Here is a 27,012-nt window from a genome sequence, read left to right on the forward strand (position 1 = left end):
GTGCATTTATTGCTATAAGCTGACCTCTGAGCACTGCTTTTGCTGTGTCCCAAAGGATCTGGTAGGATGTGAAGGCAAACGTTCTTTACTAATTAAGCTAAACTACTGTTTGGTTTAAAGATGACTTCCGGGGATAGTGTAGGTTTAAGGTTTAAAGATTTCCTCTGGGCAGTAGTTTGGGGAGGGGGTCATCCAGCCTCAGTGGCACCAAAAATTCCATGAGAATTTGACATTCTCTTCCACATTTTCCTCCCTTTGATCAGGATACTTCTATGGAATCTTTGATCAAAATAGTCTCCGTAATCGTAGCCAGGCACCATCCAGTGCTTTTGATCTCTTGGCTAAGGAGGCAGTTGTTGATGGAGGCAATTAGACACTCATTCCACTTTCTTCTCCTATTCCTGACTCTCGTTCCTTTGCTGCTCCAGATAAATAGTGATCAATTGTTGTACTTTGGATGGCTGCTGGCAAGCTTTTAAGGTCTCAGGCACTACACAACCAACTAGGAGGTAGAATAGAAGCACTGAAAACAGTATTAGGCCAGTTGACTGGAATGTCTCACAAAACCATGCCCTAAACTTTTGAACCAAGAAAATAAATCCCATGAGGTGTTTGGTTGTATATAAGCAGTATCGGCAGCTGCTCTCTCTCTCTTTTTTTGTAAAAAATATGTAATACAATATTGCCAATTCAGCATTTTTTTTGACATGTATAACTTAGTGATACCAATTACATTAATCATGTTATGCAATCATTACCCTTAATCAATGCCAGATTTCCCATCAACATAAACAGAAATTCACTACTTTCCAAACAATGGCTCCACCCTCCCCCTTCCTGCCCCTGGTAACCACTAGTAAACTTTGGTCTTTATACATTTGTATATTCTTGTTGTTTCATATATGTGAGATCATACAATATTTGTCCTTTTGTGATTGACTTATTTCACTCAGCATGTCTTTGAGGTTCATCCATGTTATAGCATGTATTAGGATTTCATTTCTCTTTCAGGGGCTGAGTAGTATTCCCTTGTATGTATGTACCGTATTTTGTTTATCCTTTCGTTTGTTGATGGCCATTTAAGTTTCCACCTTTTGGCTATTGTGAATAGTGCTGGAATGAATATTGGTGTTCATACGGCTATTTGCGTCACGGCTTTTAAGTCCCTTGGGTATATGCTTAGGAATGGGAATTGCTGGGTCATATGATAGTTCTATTTTTAATTTTTTGAGGGACTTCCATACTGTTTTCCACAGTGGTTATACCATTTTACATTCCCACCAGCAATGGATAAGGATCCCAATTTCCTCACATCCTCACCAATATTTGTTACTTTTCTGTTTTTATCTTGGCCATTCTAGTGGGAGTGAGCTGGTATCTTATTGTTGGCCATTTGAATATCCTCTTTGGTGAAATGTGTACTCAAGTTCTTTGCCCTTTGGTTTTTTTTTTTTTTTTTGAGAGTCTCTGCTTGCTTTTTGTTGGCTTCCCTTGGCAGGCCTGGCTTTTGGCTAGGTCAGTTAGCATACATTCATCTCCTCTCCGGTCTCTAGAATATTGCACATATCCTTCTTCTGCTGACATCTGCCCTCTTACTCCCTTTGTCTTGGGGGATTTATACTTTTTAAATTATTTTAATGGCATTTTTGGAGAGAACAAGATAAATCCATGTCTTCAGAACCTTGTTTAACCAGAAGTCGACCCTTGTTCTGTCTACTTATCAGGCCCCTCCTCTTGTCATTTTTCTCTTTCCAGTCTAAAATCATAACCCATCACTTTATCTGTTCATCACCATTATCCTTGATTCCCTTGCCCATTCTTCTTCTCTCACACCTGCCCAGCAACATCCCAGCCCTGGATCATTCCATTTGTCTGCCTTCTCTGCACCAAAACATAGGCTGCTGGATACCTTCGGAGGAAATCATACAACTCTAGATTGATGCCACTGTGAATTCATGGTCTGCGTTCTTAGCTGGCCTATAATGCTGTATTCCCTTGGCCACCTTTCTCTAGAATGGCTGTTGCAGTCCTTCTCTGTTCTCTTAAAACCTTCTGCCCCATCACCTTCACCATTTTTCTCAGGGGACGATCTCCTCTCCTTCGCTGAGAAAATAGAAGCCATCAGACTATCTCAGCCGTAATCAACTGTGTCCCTCCCTGCCTGTCCATCTTAATTCATCCTGTTATATAGGAAGATTTCATTGTATCACTGAGCCCCTCTTTTTATCCTTTATCTTCAGCTTTTCCTTCACTACCAGCATTTTACCTTCATCATCAGTTAGGTAGTCTCAAGCATCTCTCCTATCTTAACCAGACCCTTCTTCAGTCCTACCTACTTGTGCCCCTGTCAGCCATTATCCTAGTGCCTTTCTCCTCCATAGTCACATTTGTTGAAAGTGTTGCCACCTTCTGTTCAATTTTTGACCCATTCTATTTCACCTTCACCATACTATTACAACTGCTTAATCAAGGATACCATTATTTTTAAAGTTCTTATTTGATTTATCTATAGCATTTGAAATTTATTGACTAATTTCTCTTTAAAATGCTATCTTCCTTTGACTTAGAGCACCCTTCCCTATTTTCTTTTCTATTTTTCTTCTCTGATATTATTGTCCTGAGTTCCTGCTGTTCCCTCCCAAGTCAACCCACTCTCTTTTCCCCATCCACCAAACTTCTTCTCTTACTGTATGAAATATTTGAAGACCCATGAATGCTCCATATTTTCCTTGTACCCTTGGCGTTTCCTCCCTTTCTCACAATGGGCAACTTTACGTGCTATATTTTCGACTAGAATGTCCACTCCCTCCCCTTAGCTATCTCCTACTCATCCTTTAGTTACAGGCTCTGGCGTAACATGAACCAGGAAACATGCTTTGATATCTACTGTGTAGTAAACTGGAGCCCTGGTGGCAGAGTGGTTAAGAGCTCAGCTGCTAACCAAAAGGTCGGCACTTCGAATCTGCCAGTCACTCCTTGGTAACCCTATGGGACAGTTCTACTCTGTCTTGTAGGGTCACTATGAGTTGGAGTCGATTAGACGACAGCGGGTTTAACAGGTGTATTAAACCCCTTTCTCTGCTCTCTCCCACCCCCATCTGGGTTGGGTGCTCCTCTTGTTAGAGTACTTACTTATGCCAATACATTGAAATTACCTGTTTTCTTGTTTAATTTCCCTACACGAGCATGTGAGATCCTTGAGGGAAAGAACAATAGAACAGTGACTTCTTGACTCTTGTGTCCCTGGCAGCTTACACATATACTAGGCATATAGGAGGTGCTCAGCAACTATTTATTGCATGAATGAACCACCCTTTCAGGTTATTGCATCATGGCAGCTATAATTGACTTTTATCTAGCTTTCTTTCTGTATTGTTGGGTTTGAAAATATTTTGCAGTTTAGGTAAGAAACCACACTCCTACTATTTCTGGTCGTTTTTTCTTCTACAGGTGTGTGCTGCATAATGTCCATTTTGGCAATGTCTGATGTCATATATGTCCATGGTCCTGTAAGGTTATAATAGAGTTCAGAAATCTCGATTGCAGAATGGGACATAATGGGTGTAACCAGATGTAGTGAACCCAACAGTTTCCCCCCTGCAACTTGTGTATCTAATGTGTCTTGTACTAAACAAAGTGATTACGCTGCCAGGAGTATAATGGTATAGTACATATATACAGGCAGTCCCCAGATTACGAATGAGTTCCATTCCTAAGTCTGTCTTTAAGTCGAATTTGCGTGTAAGTCAGAACAGTTAGGTACGGTTCGTACCTAATGTCAGTTAGTGAAATGTTTGTCTTGTTGTTAGGTGCCATGGAGTCAGTTCCTCTGATTCACAGCGACCCTATGTACAGCTGAAAGAAACACTGCCTGGTCACAATCGTTGTTATACTTCAGTCTGTTGTTGCAGCCACTGTGTCAATCCATCTCATTGAGGGTCTTCCCCTTTTTTGCTGACCCTCTACTTTACCAAGCATGATGTTCTTCTCCGGGGACTGATCCCTCCTGATAACGTATCCAAGGTATGTGAGACGAAGTCTCGCCATCCTTGCTTCTGAGGACCACTGTGGCTGTACTTCTTCCAAGACAGATTTGTTTGTTCTTTTGGCAGTCCATGGTATATTCAGTATTCTTCACTAATACCCTGATAATTCAAAGACATCAATTCTTCTTCTGTCTTCCTTATTCATTGCCCAGCTTTCACACGCATATGAGGCAATTGAAACACCATGACTTGGGTCAGATGCACCTTAGTCCTCAACATCTTTACTTTTTAACACTTTAAAGAGGTCTTTTATGGCAGATTTTCCTGATGCAGTACGTCATTTGATTTCTTGACTGCTGCTTCCATGGGTGTTGATTGTGGATCCAAGTAAAATGAAATCCTTGACAACTTCAGTATTTTCTCTATTTAACATGATGTTGCTTATTGGTCCAGTTGTGAGGATTTTTATTTTCTTTATGTTGAGGTTTAATCCATACTGAAAGCTGACATTTTTTGTTAAACGTGCCTTTTTATATCTTTATTTCATTAAATTTATTTTTTACAGAGGAATCACTCTTTTCTATCTTGCTGGCTTTTAAGATCTTATTTTAGTCTCCACTGTTCTACAGTTTCACTGTGATGTGTTTAGGTGTGGTTTTCTTTTTGCTAAACTTGCCTTTCACCCCTCTAAAATAAAAACAAACAAAAGAAACCAAAGCTGTTGCTTTTGAGTTGATTCTGACTCATAGCGACCATATAGGACAGAGGAAAACTGCCTTCATAGGGTTTCCAAGGAGCGGCTGGTGGATTACGAACTGCCAGCCTTTCGTTAGCAGTTAAGCTCTTAACCTCTGTGCAGCCAGGACTCCTTCCCCGCTCTATCTGCTTTAATTCCCTGTCACTACAACTTGCTAATGAACACCATATTTCTTCCTACTTCTCAGTCAGCTTTTACAGCACTCTTTCCTCCCTGGAAAAAAACAGCTATGTACCTATCTATATTGGGCAATAGGGGATGTATGCAGCAACTTAACAATTTTATGTTTAATCTATGTTCCTCTTGTTTCTGTTGGTGATGAGCTATGTACAGCACTTCACACACGGCCTGGTCCGTAGCTGAGTAACTTAGTGACTGTAATAGTTCTCTTTCAAGGAAATGCTCTTGTCAGATGCTTTCTTCCGCGGACTCATTTTCCTAGAGACTGACTTTGTTGTGATCAGAATGGCCTGCTTTTAACAGTGTGTATTTTTGTTTTTAGATCAGTGACAGTTTGTTCTTTGATACATCAGATGATGAGGAACTTCGAGAACAACTGGATATGCATTCAATCATTGTCTCCTGTGTCAGCGAGGAGCCTCTCTTCACTGCAGATCAGGTAGAAGGGAGACCCCCCCCTCAACAAAAGGAAAAGGGAATCAGAGCTGAAAAAGGATCTCTTAGCGTGGAATAGGTTATGGGCTGTGAGAATTTACTTATTTTTCCTATATTTTATGGTTTATAGGCTTAACAGCTATCTCTTCCATAAAAAAAAAGTACATGTTGTCTGAAGCAGATGGGATTATGTTAGTTGAGAAGATTTTCTGAAATAGGCATTGTTAAATAGTATACTGCAAGTTACTGAGGGAGGCTTGTTGCTTAAACAAATCAGAAAATATATTGTGATTTCCTACTTTCTTTAGATTTAGCTAAACATGGGCCAATGACAATATATCTGTGTAGAAATCATGTAGTTTCTATAAAACCCTGGGTAAAAGTCATTAGTATTTATTAGAAGTATGGTGCCCGGCTACCACTAATGACTGCCCTGACAGGGAACACAAGAGAGAGTCCCTGATGGAGTGGGGGAAGGGTGGGGTGCAGAACTCAAATTCTAGTAAAAAGACCAGACTTAATGGTCTAAGACTGGAGGAACCCCGGAAAGCATGGCCCCCGGACTCTCTGTCAACCCAGAACGAAAACAATTCCCAAGGCCAACTCTTCAGACAAAGATTGGACTGGACTGTGGGACATAAAATGATACTTGTGAAGAGTGTGCTTCTTAGCCCAAATAGATACATGAGACTAAACGGGCAGCTTCTGTCCAGAGGTGAGATGAGAAGGCAGAGACGGTCAGGAGCTGGTTGAATGGACACCGGAAATCAGGGATGGAAAGGAGGAGTGTGCTTTCACAGTACAGGGAGAGCAATTAGGGTCACATAACAATGTATGTGTAAGTTTTTGTATGAGAGACTAACTTGAATTGTAAACTTTCACTTAAACTACAAAAAAATAGTTTAAAAAAAAAGAAGTACATGTTTGTGTACCCTAGAAATAAGTGAACATTATTCCTTTGGAATGCGCTAATAGTGTCAACCCTGTGTTCATTTTGAACTAGTTGAGTCAGCTTTCTCATTTTCTGAATACTCTTCCCACCTCTGTTGGGGTGTCACAGTGTGATGCAAGAACTGCTTTCTGAAATAAAATGTTCCATGGCCACTCGGATTGTGAATTCTACCACAGTATTTTTAGGCTGCAATGGCAAGGTCAGTGAAGACATTTACTATGGCAAGGTTGGGAAGAGTACATTAAAGAGAAACCAGGAAGAAGAACACCACATGTCCCTGTGTTGTCGCTGTATCGTTTGAGTGCTTCTTAGTCATATTTGTGGTTGGATTGTTCTAGGCTGCAAAGAGTGTGGTGCAAAAAGCAAGGTAATAATAGGTCAGAGCGGTGTCTTGAGGTGTATTCCAGGCAAAGTGAACCCGAGAGTTCATTGTCCCCTCAGCAATCTGCTGGAGCACCATAAGCCATCCCTGTTTTTAAGACTTAGAGAGACAGATTCTGCAGCTTCCCTCAGGGTGTCATTGTACTTAACAATGCCTATTTTGGAAAATCTTCCCGCATTAAGGAGCCCTGGTGGCACAGTGGTTAAGTGCTCGGCTACTAACCAGAAAGTCAGTGGTCAGGGACGTAGGGAGGGGGGGTGCAGAGGGGAGCATTTGCCCCCAGGTGCAAGACCAAGGGGACACCAGATGAGGCGTGGAATGACATTCTAAGGCACCATAAATGTGAAAGGCGGCCTGAGCAAGTCAGCTGCACAAGAGGGGGGCCTGCGTTTGTGCTCATTAACCCTCGCTATGCCTCTGTCGGTAGTTCAAACCCGCTAATTGCTCTGTGGAAGAAAGATGTGGCAGTCTGCTCCACTAAAGATTACAGCCTTGGAAGCCCTTTGGAGCAGTTCTTTTCTGCCCTGTAGGGTTGCTGTGAGTCGGAATTGACTCCATGGCAAGGGGTTTGATTTTTGGTTTCCCACTAATTAACATAATCCCGCCTGCTTCAGGTTTACTTTTTTCCCTCAGATAAGTATTACCTGTTAAACTTGCTGATTCATAAAACAGTTAAATATGCTTGTGTTATTTTACTCCTTTATTTAATTGTATTTTCTTTAATAGTTTTTTCCCCTAACTCTGAGGTCCTATTTTCTATTTATTGAATAATTTTTCTGGCTCTCCTGTAAATTTTCACTGAGTTCCATATCCTTCTCCACTTTTAGACTCTGAAACAGGGCAAGATACTGTTTAGGAGTTGAGCAAGAGTGCGTATCATAGTAAATTTCCTTATTGCTTAAAAGGCAGATGTGTTTATGAAAACTTCCTGCTTTTGTGCATTTTTTTTCTCTTTAAGCTTCTACATTTTATGTAATTTTTAAATATCCCTTTAACTGTCACTGAATTAATATATGAAATTCTTTTTCTGCTGTTAAAGGAAAGTTTTGCTGTCGTAAAGGTAATTTCTTGCTTTATGTATAAGTTGTTTACACTGTTGTATTTTCTAAATTTTATGTCAGTTTGGTTAAATAGTTTTCGATTGAGCGCTTGCATGTGGTATATGGTAAACTTTCTGTTCTTTGCTTTCTTTTAACTGTAACTTTATGATCTGGTTCTGGAATGTTGGAAGTAAATTTTATGTATGTTTATAGCACCATTTATTTCTCAGACACTGTAGGATCTGGTAGGGACTGAATCATGGTGGGCATGTTAAATCATATTCTGTTTAATTTTGTGTTTAGTATATTGTTAGTTTTTTTTGAAAACTGATAAACCACATTCACTCTTACGATCAAAATTTTGATTATTTAGAAGACTTGCTCCTGCACACTGTTGATTAATGGAGGATTTAGTACACTTCTCTTCTGGTTCCCTCAGGTGAATGCCACATTACAGACAGATCGTTTTTCCTTTGTATAGTTGATTAACAGTGGTGTGTATATTTTTGAAGGTTATTGAAGAAATTGAAGAAATGATGCAGGAATCCCCGGACCCAGAAGATGATGAAACCCCCACACAGTCCGATCGGCTGTCAGTGCTTTCCCAGGAAATTCAGACCCTTAAGAGATCTAGTACAAGCAGTTATGAAGAGAGTAAGAAGCCCTACTTAAAACAGTGCTCTTTGTGTTTGCTGTATATATCGAACATGTAGTCACACTATCTCCAGAAAGCTTTGATTCTCACAGGCTGTACCTTCCCTCCTCCTCGAATAATACTCTGGGCATAATTTTGTCATTGCTCAGGGACTGTGTCTTATTCACCTTTAACCCTGTTGCCTATCCCTGTGCATAGTGTAGAATAGATACTCAGTCATTATTTGTTGGAGTCCCTGGGTGGTCCAAACAGTTAACACTTTTGGCTGCTAACCAAAAGGTTGGAGGTTCGACTCCACCCAGAGGTGCCTCAGAAGGAAGGCTTAGCCATTTGCTTCCAGAAAATCAGCCACTGAAAACTTCTGGAGCACAGTTCTACACTGACACACTTGGGTTCACCATGCATTGGAATTGACTCAATGGCAACTAGTTAATTATTTGTTGAAAATATTGAGTGGGTGAATCTAATCTGTCATAATTCTTGTTTGTACAAATGGTTGACTGCTCTGCTACTATGAAGAATTTTAGGATCTGTGGATCTGTTTGATGTACGTGAGAATAATGAGCCATAAAAACTGTGCAGCTGATTATCATGAAAGGTTTCTGAATAACTGTAACCAGCCCACGATAAACCCAAGGCTGGTTACTGAGTGTGCATCTAGTCTTTGCCGTATGGCTGGCCTTCCCTTGAGTAGGCAGTGATGGGGTCCTTATCTGCTCAACTCATGTAGGCACCTAGTTTCATCTCTGTGACATGACCTGAGGTCTGGAGTTTGGTTGCTGCAGTCCCTTTGGGTTGTTCTAATGCTACTTTGATTTGTGTGGCTTCTTTTCAACCCATGGATGGTCAGACAGACTGTATTCTTTCGGATGGTCTGATTTGACCATGCCGCTGTAGATGTGGGCTTAATGTTGATGAGTCTCTTTCACGTGAAGAAGGGAAAAAGAAAAAAGAAAAACAGTTGTAGTTAAGTTGATTCTGACTCATGGTGACCCTATGTGTGTCAGAGTAGAGCTGTGCTCCATAGGGTTTTCAGTGGCTGTTACCTTTCAGAAGTAGATTGCCAGGCCTTTCTTCTGAGGCACCTCTGGGTAGACTTGAACTCCCAACCTTTTGGATAGTACTTGAGCACTTAACCGTTTGTACCACCCAGGGAATCCTCATGTGAGGAGAAGTACTGAGAAAAAGCTGAAATGGAGTCTCCAGGGGATACTTTTCCCGTTCATTTTCCCAATCTTGAACAAAAATTCACACATTGGGATGTGTGATTAAATATGTATTCTGTTTAATTCTTTCAGTCTGGCTTCTCTCTTCAGAAGTGTTCCAGAACCTTGCTAAATTGCTCACAGTTTATAATTAGCAGGTAGCTTCTGTACGATCCCCCTGCTTTTGTGTTTGTTCTTTTTCTTGTATAAGCATTTTCAGTCTTGACTGAAGTACTATTCATGGAATGATTGATTTAGACAAGTAAACAATTTTGTTAGACTTTTCTTCTCAGCCATTTGAGAAGTGACTTGGCCCCCCTGCCTCTACTCAGACCTGCCCCCAGAGGTGTTTGGATCCTAAGAAGGTCATGACCAGTCAATTTAATTGCTAAGAATATGAGTTTTGCTCTTTGGCATAAAATACCCTGTTGTGCTCCCTTGAGCATTTTTGTCTTAGTGTCTGCTGTGCTTTGTTTTTCGGTCACAGGAGTGAAAAGGCTCTCAGTATCTGAATTAAATGAGCTCCTGGAAGCAATTGAGACAGCCATTAAGGATTACTCTGAAGAGCTGGTGCAGCAGTTGGCCCTGCGAGATGAACTGGAGTTTGAAAAGGAAGTGAAAAACAGCTTCATTTCTGTTCTTATTGAAGTGCAAAACAAACAGAAAGAGCACAAAGAAATGGCCAAAAAGAAGAAGAAACTCAAAAACAGCGGCTCTCAGAATGGCAAGCACGAGAAGAGCCATATGCCCGGCACGGTAAGTTATGTTTTGCAGGAGGTGCCACCCACTGGACACGGGTCCACGGGGGTGCTGGCGCACTGGCCAGTGAGGGCATGGCAGGCTGTCAGCACAGCACCAGAGGGTTCTATCCAGGAACACCACTGTGCAGCTACCTCAGAAGGTGTTCTCTTGGTGAGGGGTATAATGGATGTCAGGGTAGTTCAGTACTGGGATGCTTAGGAGGCAAGTAAGTAGAAGGAAGATGAAGGATGTGTTATAGAGAAAAACCTTGAGCAAATGCCCATTTTTAGTACATCAAAATGTTAATAGTATGATTATTTATGTTCGACTGGTGGGCTTATGAATGATTTTCTTGTGTAATAAGAAATTAAAAGAGGGCTCATTTAGAGGTAGCAGGACTGTGCTGATCCTGAAAGCGCAGACTGATTTGTAACCAGGTTCCTCCTGATCTATCTGTGAGGTTAGAATATGAGGATGTTAGTGGGGGTGACATGACATGAGCTGTTTGGCCTAGTGATGGGCAGGCTAGAATACTACTGGCTGTTGAAAATAAGTTTGGAATCTTTGACTCTTGGACCCTTCATATAAAGAGTTTTGTTTTCTGCTTTTCTTTAGTGGTTCTATTAATTTCACTTGATCAGCCTTCGTAACAAGCATTAACTATTGTTTGTGTGAGATGCATTTCCTTGTTGATCTTATGGCCGTTGCACTTTTCTTTGATCGGTTGAGGCCTTGTGCATGGCCACCTTGATTTTGTTTGTATGTGAAGAAATGCCCGTTTTATTTTTAGATGAGATGGTTGGTTCCCATTTTTCCAAAGAGGATGTTCTTTTTTAATTCATAGTATTGAAAGCCTGGTGATAACAAATGACCACAAACTGGCTGTTAAGGCTTGCAATGATAATAAATTCTGATTAAATCTTAATTGATTTTTTCTAAGGAGTACTTTACCAGTGGTATAGATCTCGTTAACCAGATTCCAGTGGGATCCTAGAAAGAGAATGCAGTTTTTGGGTTGCTGGGCCATCAGTGAATGCTTAATATAAACAAAAAGAATCTTGCCAGTTAGCACATTCATTTGATGATTATTACCTATGAATAAATTGAAGTTTTATTAGATTAATGTCCATTTGTACAGTTAGAAAGACCATAGCTTATAAACCAACTTAGAAAAAGTTCTCAGATATGCAGTACCAAAATATTTTTGAGAAATGGCAGTATTGGTTAAATAATTTTATGTTTATATCTCATATTGTAAAAAAATTCACCTTTAAGTAAATTGCCCTGTTATATGAGTGTGATTAAATAAAATGCTTAGTTAAAAAGTTGTAGCACAGTTGGTAGTTTCAGGATATCTCCTTTTAGGGGTTACATGCAAGTCCTCCATTTATTGGTGTTAAAACTTGACCGAGGAACATAAATTTATCCTTAGAGGGGTTAAAGGCTTCTTTTTGTAACTCCTATATTAAAAAAAAAAAAAAGAGTAGATTGGATCTATTGTGTAATTTTTTCATGATATTTATATTGAGAAATGGATTTGACAAGGAAACATTAGGTCTTAATTGAATTCTCATTATTTTGTCTTAAAAGAGATTCATTGTAACGGTAAATTTTTTCAGAATATTTGGACTCGTGAAAATTGCTTCTTGAATCTTGATCTACCATTTGTGTCCAAACCTTTAATCAGGTTAGTGATGGCATTACTAAGCTTGTGGTAGTGGTTCCCTGTATCTTTCTTAAAATGCTAAAGATAGACCATCATCTGTGACACAGCAGCCCGAAACCTGGGATTCTAGAAATAGTGATACCAAAACCGAACCAGTTTTCATCGAGTTGATTCCGACTGATGGTGACCCTATATGGTTTCACAGCAGAACTGTGGTCCGTCCATAGGGTTTTCATGGCTGTGACCTTTTGGAAGCAGGTTGCCAGACTTTCCTTCTGAGGCATCTCTGGGTGGGTTGAAATCGCCAACCTTTTAGTTAGTAGTTGAGTGCTTAACCGTTTGTGCTACTCAGGGACAGAAATAATGATAGGTGATTCAAAAGAGCTCTAAAGTGAAATGACCAGTTGAATAAATGGATCCGAAAAGATATTAAAACCAAAAGAAAGAAAACAGACCCACTGTAGTTGAGTCGATTCCAACTCATAGTGACCTTATCGGACATAGTAGAACTGCCCCATAGGATTTCCAAGGCTGTAATCTTTACACAAGTGGACTGCCACATCTTTCTCGCGTGGAACGGCTTGTAGGTTCCGACTGCTGACCTTTTGGTTAGCAGCCGACTGTGTGCTTTAACCACTGTACCACCAGAGCCCCCTCCGAAAAGATATTACCTTCCCAAATATTTCATGTAGTGTGCAGTTTTGCAAGAGCCTGATATCCATGAGTTAACTATCATCAGTGATACTAATTTAAAAAATGGTGACTTCTGTCAAAATAGCTACTATTTCCATACTGATGTAATGTGCTGTTTGTTTTTATAATACATCAGTCACTTTTTGTTTTGCCTCCCTTAGACATTTTATCTTATTAGCAGGTCTTGGAAATTTTTCCTTAACCGTGGAATGGATTGATTCATAGAAACAAAAACATCCATATGTAGTTAGAATAACACATTATCCATAGTGGCTAGCTTGTTCTCTGGTCAAAAGATATGCTAATGAAATATCTGGGTAGGAATAGAGTTAAATTCTATTTGGGATTTAATTTTGGGGATATATTTTGTTTTAAATTTTTGCCTCAATGAAAAAAAAATTGTGGCCCTAGGAATGCTATTTACAGCATTAGAAAACAGAGTTTGAAAACATTATTAAATATTAAAGAAAATATTTAATGTATTATACAAATGAAATGTTATCTTGATTTGAACTATAGCCTAAGGAGGGAGACAGGTTATAAACAAGTAAAAGAATAGGCAGGTATTGTAATTTCAGGCAGTAATAAATGCTACCAAGATAACAAAAGGCTGAGTAGGTTGGTCGAGAGTGATGCTGTTGGGGCGTTTTAGATAGGGTGGTTACTGTATTGCTGCTTCTTGTGCTCGGTGACAGAGGCCACTCGTCCTTGCAACCCTCAGGTTGTAGGGGAGGTTGGAAGAGTTAGATCCTTTCTTTGGGAAATGAGACTCAAGAGAGCAGAAAATGTTCTATCTCCTGTGTCCTGTTTTGTAGCATTTGGAGGAGAGAGGGATAGGGGTAGAGACTGGGATGGCAGAAGGGCACTGTCTACTTATCATTATGGTGACCTACATGGATTTCTTTGAATTGACCACACTGTTTTAGACCTTTGGTGTATCTGTGTATGCTACTCCCTTTACCTGGAAGACTCTCCTTTCCTATCTCCCCCATCCACTTGGGGAATTTAAAAAAAAAAAACTCATCCTTCAAAATCATGATCAAGCATTGTCTTCTCTTTTTTAGAACTTTCCCTAATAATGACTCTTCCCCAAATGCAGAATTGGCCACTCTCTCCCTCTTTTGGGGTTACCATTATTCCTTTAACTATTTCTGTTAGCACTCTCATATCATACTGCAATGTGTTTGTCTCTAGAGTGGTTCTCCAAGTGAGGAAGATTTAACTTTATTTTCTTGGTATCCTTAGATCCAACATTAAGTACCTAATAGATTTTTGTTGAATAAATGTATGAATGAAAGCTAAACTTGCAGATCTGCATTTCTGCCTGACCTTTAACCTTTCTGCCAGGTGCCAAACCTGTGGAGGCTGAGTAGCATATTGAGTAAGAGCTTTGGATTAAGGGTTGTTTTTGAATACTGATCCTGCCACGGAGTGCATACTACTTTGAGATTTGAAGGGATTAAATGAACTAATATATGCAAGACTAGTGTACACCCTGGCTAACTGCTAATTGGTATATGTCCAACTGCCTGCTCGACATTTCTCCTTGAATATATTGTAGGAATCTGAAATTTATTCTACTAAACCAAAATGATCATTTCCCTGAAATTGAAATTTTCTCTTACATTTCTTCTTGTGGTTAGTAGAACCACAATCTACCTACACAGTGAAACCAGGAGAATTGCTAGGTCAAAGAATATGCAGTTTTAAAAGCCCAGGTTTTCAAATTGCCCTGTACAAAAAGTAACCCAGTAACAATGTAAGAGAGTGGTCATGTCCCCACACCTCTCACCAACATTGGGTATTATCAGCCTTTTTAATATATACTGATCTGACAGGCAAACAATGTTCTGATCTCTTGACTGTATTTTTTTTCTTATGTGAGTTGCCTCTTATGTCATATTCGAGATGTTTGTTTATTTGTGAGAGTGCACATACTTTTAATATTACAGTGTCACCCGTATTTGAGTTATTGCCTTACATGTCTCCTCTGAAACAAAGTGCAGTCTTCTCAAAGACTCATTCCCATTGCCTCCCCAGAGCCTCATCTAATTTCTAAGACTTTGCACATCACCTGATACATGTTTGTTGAATTGAAACTCTAGTATAAAGGAGGAGATTGATTTCCAGAGGGTTTGGATTTGTGGTATTTGAATTATTATTTTTCTATTTGGAATTTTTTTTTTCCTTCCAGTCTCTGTCTATATCAAACAGATTCCCAAGGCGTTGAATTTCAGTGGCGGTTCACATGAGTAAAGGAGCAAGTTGAAGTCCACGAGGGTATGTTTTAATTCAGTAGTTGTTTACCTAGTTAGCTGAAGTTGTAAAGACATAACTGCTTATCTGCTTAGCATTCTACCTTAGTAAACTTAAATGTGGATGAAGAAGGACATACCTACTCTTTGAGAGAAGGGTAGTGGTGGTTCAGTGGTAGAATTCTCACCTTCCATGTGGGAGACCTGGGTTCTATCCTTGGCCCCAGTGTACCTTAGCATAGCAAGTGGAGATTGCGAATTCCTGTGATACTGAACAGGTTTCAGTGGAGCTTGCAGACTAAAATGGATTAGGAAGAAAAGCCTGGCAATTGACTTCTGAAAATCAACCATTAAAAACCCTATAGACCACAATGGTCAGATTCCATTGTGCATGGGTGTCCATGAGTTGGGTGCCAACTCAGTGGCAGCTAACGGAACAACAACTCTTTGAGAATTCAGTAATGTTGAATTAAATGTTACTTATTCAAGTCTGTCATTGAGGAGATAGGAATATATAATATCTTTTCTGTTTGCCATAATCACATTGAACTTTCAAAAGAGAGTTCAAATATGTTGCACTCACCACCAGCAGAAATGTGAAATCACTTCACTCTAATCTGAAAAAGTTTATCCTGAAAACTTTGGGAGATTAGCAATCAGTCACTAGTGGGTAATGGGAAAACAGGAAACTATTGTAAAACAAATCTTATTACCCTAGTTTATTTCTTTTGGGGGTTGTGGGATAACTGTGTAAAGATGGGGGAGTTCTAGGGCTTAGATGATACTCTTTCTGTGTATGTATTTCTTTCAAAGATGTGTTTTTCCATCTATCTTTGTGATTTAGCTCATATTATGACTAATAGCCAATCTGTTTTGTTCTTTTTTTTTTACATGCAAAAATACCCAGCAGTATTTTTTCATTTACCATATCTTTATGCAAATAATGCACACATTATAGGTTTTTTGCCCACTGTGCAACCCATTTGCATGTTATTTTCCTAAATGTGCTATGCATATTATATGTGTATGTGCATTATTTACGTGGGCGTGTCATTTTCGAAAAATACGGCAATCTTGACCAAAACTGACTTTAAGGTAATAGAAATTTATTTTTATTTAGACAGCTACTATTAGATCATCCTGAAGTTATTTTAGTTTATCCTAGATCTAAGCCTAAAAGAACTGTTCTGACCAGGGCTTTGAACTGGTTCAGAACAGTTCAGTGATTGCTGATGTAAACGAGGGCAGTGTATGCGTAACATAGCAGCCAAATCTGTTGCCTGTTGGATTTTGTCCAGAGTAGGAAACAAATAGCGGTGCCCTGCTCAGAGATGGTGGCCAACCACACTGCTTTGAATGTGTGTTGCTCTCCACAGCCCTGTCAATAATCCAATCTCACATGGATCCCCAAAGTTTCAGGAGCCTGATGTGGGAGGTTGGCTTATTAGCAGGACTGTGGAGAGCGACACACATTCAAAGCAGCACGGTTGTTTCCTATTCAGGTCAAAATCCTACGGGGAACAGATTTGGTTGCTATGAAACACATATGCTACCCTCATTTACTGTCTGAATTGGTTTGAAGCCCTGGTTCTGACAATCTGTTTAAATTTGGGGCTTCTGTGTAAAACACATGGGCCTATCTTTTTTCTTTTCAATTTGGAATTTTTTAATTGTACATTTGCTAAGATAATTTAGACCAGGGGTTGACTGTCTACCTGCTTTATAAATAAAGTTTTATTGGAACACAGCCATACCCATTTGTTTACATATTGTCTGGGGCTGTTTTTGTGCTGTAATGGTAGAATTGAGTAGCTGCACCAGAGACTGTATGGTGTGCAAAGCCTACACTATTTACTATCTGTCCCTTTATAGACAAAGTTGGCCAATGCCTGATTTAGACTGAAACTTCAGTAAAATTAAAAATTGGAAAGAAAAAAAAGATGCGAACTCCATGTAAGTAAGTTTGTATGGATAAAAATATTACTATATTGTATCTAAAATTTATTGTAAGTGTTGCTTTGTTTTATCCGAGCAGTGTTGAGTTGTTCCCTTTCCTCACGCCCCAATCCAGCAGCCTGAGTTACCAGCAGATGGTAATGCCTCGGCCAGTCCATCTCCAAGCCACTTGGAGCAGGCACCCTGCCTAGCAGCAGACCTTTGCCTGTGTGTGTCAGAGTCCCAGTAGGTAGAGGACAAAAGTCAGCAGGTAGGCCAGTGGCCTGTAGAGTTTAGAAAAAAACAAAAAGAATAAAAATGTTGGCAGTCACTTGGGCGCACTATATATATATATATATATATATATATATATAGTGATAAAATGTAGTTTAAAAGAAGGTAAAGAGAAGTGGGAAGGGGGTGATTTTTTTCCCCCGTTTCTAAGCCGTGGTGCTTGAGAAGATAAATTCTACCCTATGCACATACTCGATTGTAACTAATACCACCTTTCCAACAATAATTTATTGGTGGTATTTGATAATATTGCTCTGCTTTCTTCTTTATTTATTGCAAAGAGCATTTCCTAGAAAATAGAGCCATAAAATCGAAGGTCATTGGAAGGTGGAGAGAAACTTGGATGTGTAATGTTTATTATTTTAAAATGAATTCAAATCTATGATTTTGGTTATTCAAAAAGACACCAATTACTATTTTAAAATTATAAAATTTCTCACATGTTCCCTCTGTGACTTGGGACAGACCTAATTTTGAAGAGACCGCTATTCACAGTTATGCAGATATTGATATAGTGTATATCCGTACTTTAGGGAACGGCAGTATCTTCACGCTGGCTGCTGTTAGGTAGGCATGAGAGACAGTTGCTCCATCAGCACCATCCAGGATGGCCGTCTCAGGGAAGTAATGTTACGGAGCTGTTGATCTTCAGATTTTCACAGTTGTGTCTTACTGAGAAGGGAAAAGTATAAGTCATTTATTAAAGTAAAATCTGTGTTATTATTTGTTTCTGAGGTTTAAACCATTTTAATGACTTTTTTACATTGATGATCTTTAATAAAATTTTGTCCATTGTATTTTAGACATGTATCACATAATGATTTGTAAGTTTAAATTCTTCATTAATTAGTCTGTTAATTATTGTTTATTTTTAAGAAGTTAGCTCATGAGTTATTTCAGAAGTGGAACAAATTTATTTTATGAAAGTTAATATTGCCTAGGGAAATATATGTTATCACCAGTTCTTGATGTTTTACCGTTATCTGTTTTCCACAGCGGTTACTTGTTAGGGTGATAACAGTGAGTTTTCATGACCCAGTAGTTAAGGTACTAAATATCAGGAGTCTACTCTTAACTCCTTTCTGTCTCGGAGAGGCCATTGTTAATATAGCAAAAGTCCACAGAAAGGCCATAACATGCCAGGAAATTGTATTCTTATACACTTAGTGTAGGATATTTGGAAGTATCAGGAAGGAATTTATAAAATTGCCAAGATTAATTATTTCACTGTAGTTTTAGTGGCTTTGAGAATGTTTGACAATACTTAATTTCCATGTTAATATTAAATTAAGGAGCCCTGGTGGTGCAATGGTTAAACGCTCACTTGCCTCCTAAACATAAGGTCAGGGTTCAAACCCACCCAACAGTTCCTTGGGAGAAAAGACCTGGTGATCTGCTCATAAAGATACAGCCTAGGAAACCCTATGGGGCAGCTCTATTCTGTCCTATAAGGTCGCTATGATTGGAATTGACTTGACGGCATATAACAACAATGTTAAATTACATTAAAATTTAGAAAGGTCTTCAGAAACAAAAAATTAAATTATTTGATACGATTCCACTTAACTCTTAACTTTGAAAATCTTCATATTATGCCTTTCTGCTTATAAAGAAGGGGTTTAGTGTTCAGGACATTTTCAAGTATTTACCTGCTTTGCTGTAATTCATGTTTTGTAATTTACTTGAATCTGTTTTACAATATAACTGCTTTATAATTTACTTTAAAATTACTTGATTTGAGGTGCCAAAATTTGTAAAATTAATTTTTATATCATAAGTAGTATGTTATCTTAATTTTTATTTGACTGTTTTTTACTTTATATTTTTTATTTGACTATTGCTTTTCATTCTGTATTTTTTATGCTTTGACTATTTTGAAAAGAATTTTCATCTATTTAAATTTAAAATTTCTGTTCTGTAAATTAATACTTCAAAATCATATCATTCAAACTATTGAAAATGATGTGACTTATAAAGACCAATAGTTATGTTTTAATTTCACTTTCTTTTGAAATCTTGAGTATAAAGAATATTAATGGGAAAAGTGTAGATTAGAATATGAATCAGAAATAGATGAAAAACATTGTTTAGGTTTCTTTTCCTAAATTTTTTTTTCTGACATTGAGCTTTGACATGGAGATTTTTGAAAGATTTTCTGGTTAGTTAGAAATCCATGCCAGTTGGTGCCAGATGAGGGTGAGAGAAAGGTTTGGTGGCAAGAATAGTCCAAAGTTTGGTCCCCATTCTGCTTTCTGTGAAATTAGTGGAGCTGGTCAATATGCTGTGTGCACAGAATGTATAGATATGCTGAGGACTCTGGGGAAGAACTACCTACCTATCTACCTACCACACTATATCTGATTCTTGTTGCTTTTCAGTTTGCTTAGTTTTTTTTTTTTCTGGCTCTTTTCTTTTTATTATGCAGATAGACCTTGAATTACCCAAAGGTGTTACTTGTTTTCTGTTGAAGCTTTTTGGCTGATTTCTATATGGACACATAAATAGTAATATCTCGTTCATGCTTTCTTCAGTCCTTTAAGCTAGGGACTATAACCAGAGATTTATTATGTCTCAGTTCCAATATTTTTTTATACTAGGAGATCTTGACATACTGTTTTGCTCTTCTGGAGAACATAGAAAGGTGTGGTTACTTTGGAAGCTATGTTTAAAAAGTTATTCTAGCCTTTTTTTTAAGGAATGTAGCCAGAACATTTTGAATATTTATGTTGTGCTAGACACTTTACCAAGTGCTTCCTGTGGATTATTTCATTTAATCTCACAACACCTTTATAAATTAGGTATTATTATTGCCATTTCATAAATGGGTATACTAAAGCTCAACAGAGGCCTTTGCTCACAGAGCGGCTAGCACTGGCGTGAGGGTTTGTGCAAGGAGCCCTGGGCTCTGAGTTTTCCTCTTCTGAGGAAACTATTTTGGGCATGTTATGTATGCTGTATGCGCTTGGGGCTTTTGGCTCATTTCATTGTCCCTTTCAGATTTTTATGTATTTTTTATCTTCTGTATCTTGTTTATACTTTGTTGCTCCTGATTTTGTCTGATAAAAACTTCCAGAGAATGACGAATTTCAAGGCTTAATACACCAGGAAAGGAAATGGTTATGAGGCAGTTGTGAATATTTGCCATCTAAATAATGTTGAGTAAACCCCATTTCCCCTTCCATGCCACATTACTTTGGTGCTTTGTCAGTAGTGAGGGGAACAATAAAGTGAATACTGTAATGCTTGATCACTTTTCTGCGTACAAATGGGCTCATATCAAAAATTCCATTCTGTGAAGGGCATTTTACAGAACTATTAACTCCCTTCCTAAGAAGACAGTGGTAAGCGAATGGATAGATCACAAAATAATTTTCAACCTGAAGAATCTTCATCAGCTCTTTACTTTGAATTTAAATTCTTTCCTGCAAATATGGAAGTGATAGATTAAAGCTGAATGATCCCATGGGAGCAGGACCTGGCCTTCTGACGTAGCTAGTGTGGCAGCTGTTTTTTAATTAAATTGTAACAAATCTTTATCTAATGTCCTTCATTTCATTCAGTATCCATAACCCTGAGACTTAGTTTTGTCAGTGCCTTGTGGTGCTTTTACCTTGAAGAATATTCAACAAATAAATGCTTCTCTTCTTCCCCGCTCCCCTTTCCTCATTCTCTCGCTTATAAAATTTTAAGGATAGATAATATCGTCCCGTTGTCCCAGTTAAGAACCGTAAGCACCTAACAACACCGCATCTGCTCTTAAGGTTGTAAATGTAGTGTTTCTAAATGAGGTGGTTTACGAAAAAAGTAAATTTAATCTGTCTCTGAGGTTTTGTCTTTTTAAAATTAATTTTGCCTTCCAAAAGGCTATATTATTATTATTATCATTTTGGAATTTATAGGGCAATTGTAAAACAGAATCTGTTGTATGTTCTACAGAGTTCATTTTCTGTTTCCTCCTTGTCTCACTGCCTTAGTCTTTCTATTCCTTTATCCCTCTAGTTTATTGATCTTTTTTTATTTGCTACTCTTTGTTATCCTAGGGTTTTTATATTTCTTATGTCACTCCATTGTTTAGCTAACCATGGCAACACAATTATTTTATTTTACTTTTATTAATCTCATGTTTTTTCCTAAACTTGGGTCTTCAGTGGACTTTTCTAGAACTTCATTTTTCACTTTTTTGACAAATAACTTTATATTCCATCAGTGTTTCATCTGTTCACCCTCAAATTATTTTTGCCTTCTTTTTCCTTTTCTTTCTGTCTTGCAAGAACTCACTATGATACAGTGAAAAGATCACACTCTTAAGACTCTTGGGCTCTGGTCTTGGGAGTGTCACAGCTTTGGTTTAGTAGACATTTATGAATGCCTGCTGTGATCCAGGCACTGTACAAGTCGCTGGGATGAAGAGATGTGGTCTCCCTCCTCAAAAAGTACTCACATTGTTAACAGTGTCCTTATAAGAAAATGAGACAGTTGGATTAGGCAACTGGTTGTGCACTTCTGTCATTCTAGAGCACTTATATTGTGGCCTTATATGACATTTTAGTCTTGCATTATTCATGTGTGTTTGTGTGATTGTGATTTGCCTTCTAAAAAAATAATGTATCTTCTTGGTTGAGTTAGCTCACAGATTCATAGAATTTACTACTGAGAAGGTCTTTAAAGACAATATGGTTTAATCATCTGTTTCACAGATGGGGACATAGGCCAGGGCAGGCTGAGTGACTTCTGTCACATTGTGAGTGACAAAGCTGGGAGAGAACCCAGATCTCTGAGTTCTAGAACAGCATTTTTCTTTCCAAGTGGACTGTTTACACATTTTTCTGATTCCAAATACTTTTAATTAAAGTGTGATCCTTAGTTTCATAGGAGCCATGATGGCACAGCAGGTTAAAGCGCTTGGCTGCAAACCAAAAAGGTCAGCGGTTTGAACCCACCAGCCGCTCCGTGGGAAGAAGATGTGGCTGTCTGCTTCCATAAAGATTTACAGCCTTGGAAACCCTATGGGGCACTTCTACTCTGTCCTATAGTGTCGCTTTGAGTCGGCATCAGCTCAAAGGCAACGGGTTTCTTAGTTTCATGCAAAAATATGGAAGTATGGGTAGTTTCATGCAAAAATCACCAGTACAGGTAGTAATTGCTGTAGAGTTTTGCAATTTAAGTCAATAACTGTCAACCAAACGCCTTCTATATACTGAGGACTGTTTTATGCTTTGTGGGACATAACAAAACAAGTATCTGACATATTTTTATCATTAAAGGTTTTGAGAACTAAGTTGAATATAAAAAATTAATCTAACCAAGTATTTCTTTTTCGTTCTCTGCTGTTTTTCTTTCAATCTTGTGAGCCTTCTCATTTAAAATATTTTGATTATCTTTTTTTTTACTATTATTAGACATTTATTGACCTACAAATATGTGCTAGGCAAGGATGTTGAGGATGCAGAGTAAATTCTGGCCTCCAGGGACATGCTGCCTGTGGGGCCAGGATTGGGATGACACACAGTCCAGTGCTCTTTAGTGTGGTGTTCTCAAGTGGGCCAGTTTTGCCTCCCCGTCCCCCCCAGGAGGTACTTGGTAATGTCTGGGGACAGTTTGGTTGTCTAACAGCTAGGGGTGATGGAGGTTGGCATCCTAGTGGGCAGAGGCCAGGGATGCTGCTGATCATCTTATAACACCCAGGACATCCCCCAAAGCAAAGAACTATCCAGCTGAAAATGTCACCAGTGTCAAGGTTGAGGCACCCTGGTACAGTGTGACAGTTGCTATTTTTAAAACAGCAGTCACGTTTTGAGTGTTTTCTGTGCCTGGCGCTATTCCATGGTAGGAATGTGCACACGTTCCTCTTGCCACTTGTTCACTTTAGGGATGTGGAAGACTGAGCCGAATCCTGAGGACAGTTTGAAGAAGGAGGGGACAGGCATTTACCTGGAGGTGACAGCAGCACTTGGGTAGCTGCAAGCCATTCATTATGACTAAAGCTAGAAGGTGAGGCATTAACGCAGGAAGGGGCTGTGGAAGCAGCAGAGTGGAGGACAGAGAATGGATGGGCTTCTATGCCAGGCTGAGGCATTTAGCATGTAGGAAACCAAAAAAAAAAGGTTTTAAGTAGGTAGTTACATGTTCAGAGTTGTTTTTTGGAAAGGTAATAACTTTAGTGGTTTCAAGAAGAACTAACTGGAAGGAAGCAGCTAGAGGTAAGGAGTTAATTAGGAGGCTATCTGCAAAGAAATGGGCCAAGAGGTGACGGTAGGGATAGAAAGTTGATTAAAGAGCTATTAAGGAGGATGAATGTATTGGTTAGGGGACTAGGGAGTGAGGAGTTAGGGTCAGATCATTGATTTCTGACTTGGGCAAGAGTAGATAAATAAGACACATGTGCCCCTTCCGCAGAGGGAGATAATGCAAGTCTTGTTCACAGCAACTGCATCTAACTTCCAGCCCAGTATCTTTGGGGCTGTTTGTCCATTCCATTGGTTCTGGGTATAGCCCTTTACGGTTCAAAAGCTAAACCGGCCATTCCAGCACATCCAGTTTACTAAGGTGTAAAGAGAGCAGGGTTGCTACAATAAATAAAATACTTTTTATTGGAAGGAGGGAAGAATGGGGACACTGTTGGTAGCTACTGTTTCGCATCCTGCTGAATGAGAATAACAAGAGCCCTCCTGCACACTAGTTGCCAGTTTGACTGCTCTTGGTTTTGTTCTCGGAGAGGATCTCCTTTGTCCATTGTCCACTGTGGCCCATCTGGGAGGGGTGCATAATTCATGTTTCAGCTCAGATGACACTTCCTCAGATAACATTTCTCTACCTCCAGAATAAAGCAGGCATCCCATTTTTAATTGCTTTGTTGCACTTATTGACAGGGCATATATTATCTGCAATTATCAGCTTCATTTACTTATTTTACTTTTTCTGCTCACCCCCCTACCCTTCACCATGCACTGGAATGTAAGGTCATGGGGTAGGGGGCCTTGGCTGATGTGTTCCCTTTGAATTCCTCAACCTAGAACAGTATCTGGCTCAACATATTTTTTGAAAGAATTAATAAATGAATGACAGGTATAGAGTGAACAAGGAGGAGCAGGTTATTAAAATTTTTTTTTCCTTTGGTGGGGGAGGAGGGAGAGGAATTCTGTTTTGGATGGGATCAGTTTTAGGACTATCTAGGTACAGATGTCTAATAGGCCATTAAACAGGAGTCTGAAGCTCAGGAGAGAAATCACAGTAAAGATAGCTAACATTTGCTGAGCCCTTATGTTTCAGGCTCTGCTCTAAGCATTTTGCTGATCTTATTAAAGGGGAGTGGCGGACTTATAGTAAAGGTCCCTGGGTGGTGCAAACCGTTTGCGCCCAACTGCTTAACCACCCAGTGGCGGCATGGAAGAAAGGCCTGGCAGTCTGCTTCCCTAAAGATTGTTGTTGTTAGGTACCATTGAGTTGGTTCCAGTTAGCAACAGAACAAAACACTGCCTGGTGCTGTGCTATCCTCACAATCTTTGCTGTGTTTGAGCCAGTTACTGCAGTCACTGTCTCAATCCATCTCATCGAGGATCTTCCTCTCTTTCGCTGACCCTTCACTTTACCAAGCATGATGTCCTTCTCCGGGGACTGGTCCCTCCTGATAACATGTCTAGAGTACCTGACATGAATTCTCACCATCCTCGCTTTCAAGGAGCACTCTGGTTTGTTCGTTCTTCTGGTAGTCCACAGTATATTCAATATTCTTCACCAGCACCATCATTCAAAGTCATCAATTCTTCTTTGGACTTCCTTATTCATAGTCTAGCTTTTGCATGCATATGAGGCAATTGAAAATACCATGGCTTGGATCAGGCACACATTAGTCCTCAAAGTGACATCTTTCCTTTTTAACACCTTAAAGAGGTCTTTTGCAGCAGATTTGCCCAATGCAATACATCATTTGATTTCTAGACAGCTGCTTCTGTGGGTCTTGATTGTGGATCCAAGTAAAATGAAATCCTTGACAAGTTCAACCTTTTCTCTGTTTATCATGACGTTGCTTATTGGCCCATTTGTGCAGATTTTTTGTTTTCTTTATGTTGAGGTGCAATCCATACTGAAGGCTGTTGTCTTTGATCTTCAGTAAGTGCTTCAAGTCCTCTTCACTTTCAGCCAGCAAGGTTGTGTCATCTGCTGTCGCGGGTTGTTAATGAGTCTTCCTCCAATCCTGATGTCATGTTTTTCTTCCTTTAGTCTAGCTTCTTGGATTATTTGCTCAGCATACAGACTGAATAAGTACTGTGAAAGGATGCAACCCTGAGGTACACCTTTCTTGATTTTAAAACACGCAGTATCCCCTTGTTCTGTTTGAATAACTGCCTCTTGGTCTATGTACAGGTTCCACATGAGTACAATTAAATGTTCTCAAATTCAAATTCTTGGCAATGTTATGCATAATTTGTTAAGATCCACACAGTTGAATGCGTTTGCATAGTCAGTAGAACACAGGTAAACATCTTTCTGGTATTCTCTGCTTTCAGCCAAGATCCATCTGACATCAGCATTGATATCCCTTATTCCATGTCCTCTTCTGAATCTGGCTTGAATATCTTTTCTTTTTTTGTGTTTTTATTTTTTTTTAGATTATTTATTTATTATTGTACTTTAGATGAAGATTTGCAGAACAAACTAGCTTCTCATTAAACGATTAGTACACGTATTGTTTTGTGACATAGGTTACCAACTCCACGACATGTCAGCACTCTCCTTTCTCGAACTTGGGTTCCCTGTTACCAGCTTCCCTGTCCCCTCCTGCCTTCTTGTCCTTGCCCCTGGGCTGGTGTGCCCCTTTAGTCTCGTTTTGTTTTATGGGCCTGTCTAATCTTTGGATGAAGGGTGAACCTCAGGAGTGACTTCATTACTGAGCTAAAAAAGTGTCCGGGGGCCATACTCTCGGAGTTTCTCCAGTCTCTGTCAGGCCATTAAGTCTGGTCTTTTTTTGTGAGTTATAATTTTGTTCTACCTTTTTCTCCAGCACTCCGGGGCCCTTTGTTGTGATCCCTGTCAGAGCAGTCAGTGGTGGTAGCTGGACACCATCTAGTTGTGCTAGACTGTCTGGTGGAGGCTGTGGTAGTTGTGGGCCATTAATCCTTTGGACTAATCTTTCCCTTGTGTCTTTAGTTTTGTTCATTCTCCCTTGCTCCCAACAGGGTGAGACCAGTGGAGCATCTTAGATGGCCGCTCACAAACTTTTCAGACCCCAGATGCTACTCACCAAAGTAGAATGTAGAACATTTTCTTTATAAACTATGTTATGCTAATTGAGCTAGATGTTCCCCAAGACCATGGTCCCCACAGCCCGCAGCTCAGCAGTTTGATCCCTCGGGGAGTTTGGATGTGTCTATGGAGCTTCCACGGCCTTGTGAATCTGGCTTGAATTTCTGGCAGTTCTTTGTAGATGTCCTACTACATCCGTTTCTGAGTGATCTTTAAATTTTACTTGCGTGTGATGTTAATGATATTGTTTGATAATTTCCACATTTTCTTGGATCACCTTCTTTGGAATGGGCACAGATATGGATCTCTTCCAGTCAGTTGGCCAAGTAGCTGTCTTCCAAATTTCTTGGCATAGATGAGTGAGTACTTCCAGCGTTGCATCTACTTGTTGAAATATCTCAGTTATTATTCCGTCAGTTCCTGGAGCCTTGTATTTCTCCATTGCCTTCAGTGCAGCTTGGACCTCTTCTTTCAGTACCGTTGGTTCTTGAGCATATGCTACCTCCTGAAATGGTTGAACGTTGAACAGTTCTTTTTGGTACAGTGACTTTGTGTATTCCTTCCATTTTCTTTTGATGCTTCCTGCATCTTTC

General features: G+C 39.3%; 1 protein-coding gene across 1 annotated transcript in view; it reads left to right on the forward strand.

Annotated features, from left to right (window-relative positions):
- Nucleotides 1-27,012, forward strand: part of FEZ2 (fasciculation and elongation protein zeta 2) — a gene marked incomplete at its 5' end in the record, with an annotated part of 64,830 nt that overhangs the window by 15,864 nt on the left and 21,954 nt on the right. Inside the window, 3 exons of the mRNA XM_023734602.1 lie at nucleotides 5,246-5,362; nucleotides 8,245-8,386; nucleotides 10,080-10,348. Of these exons, the coding sequence (XP_023590370.1) occupies nucleotides 5,246-5,362; nucleotides 8,245-8,386; nucleotides 10,080-10,348 (528 nt within the window). The remainder of the gene's footprint in view (nucleotides 1-5,245; nucleotides 5,363-8,244; nucleotides 8,387-10,079; nucleotides 10,349-27,012) is intronic.

This window comes from Trichechus manatus, unplaced genomic scaffold, assembly GCF_000243295.1.
Source record: "Trichechus manatus latirostris isolate Lorelei unplaced genomic scaffold, TriManLat1.0 scaffold00005, whole genome shotgun sequence".
NCBI lineage: Eukaryota > Metazoa > Chordata > Mammalia > Sirenia > Trichechidae > Trichechus > Trichechus manatus.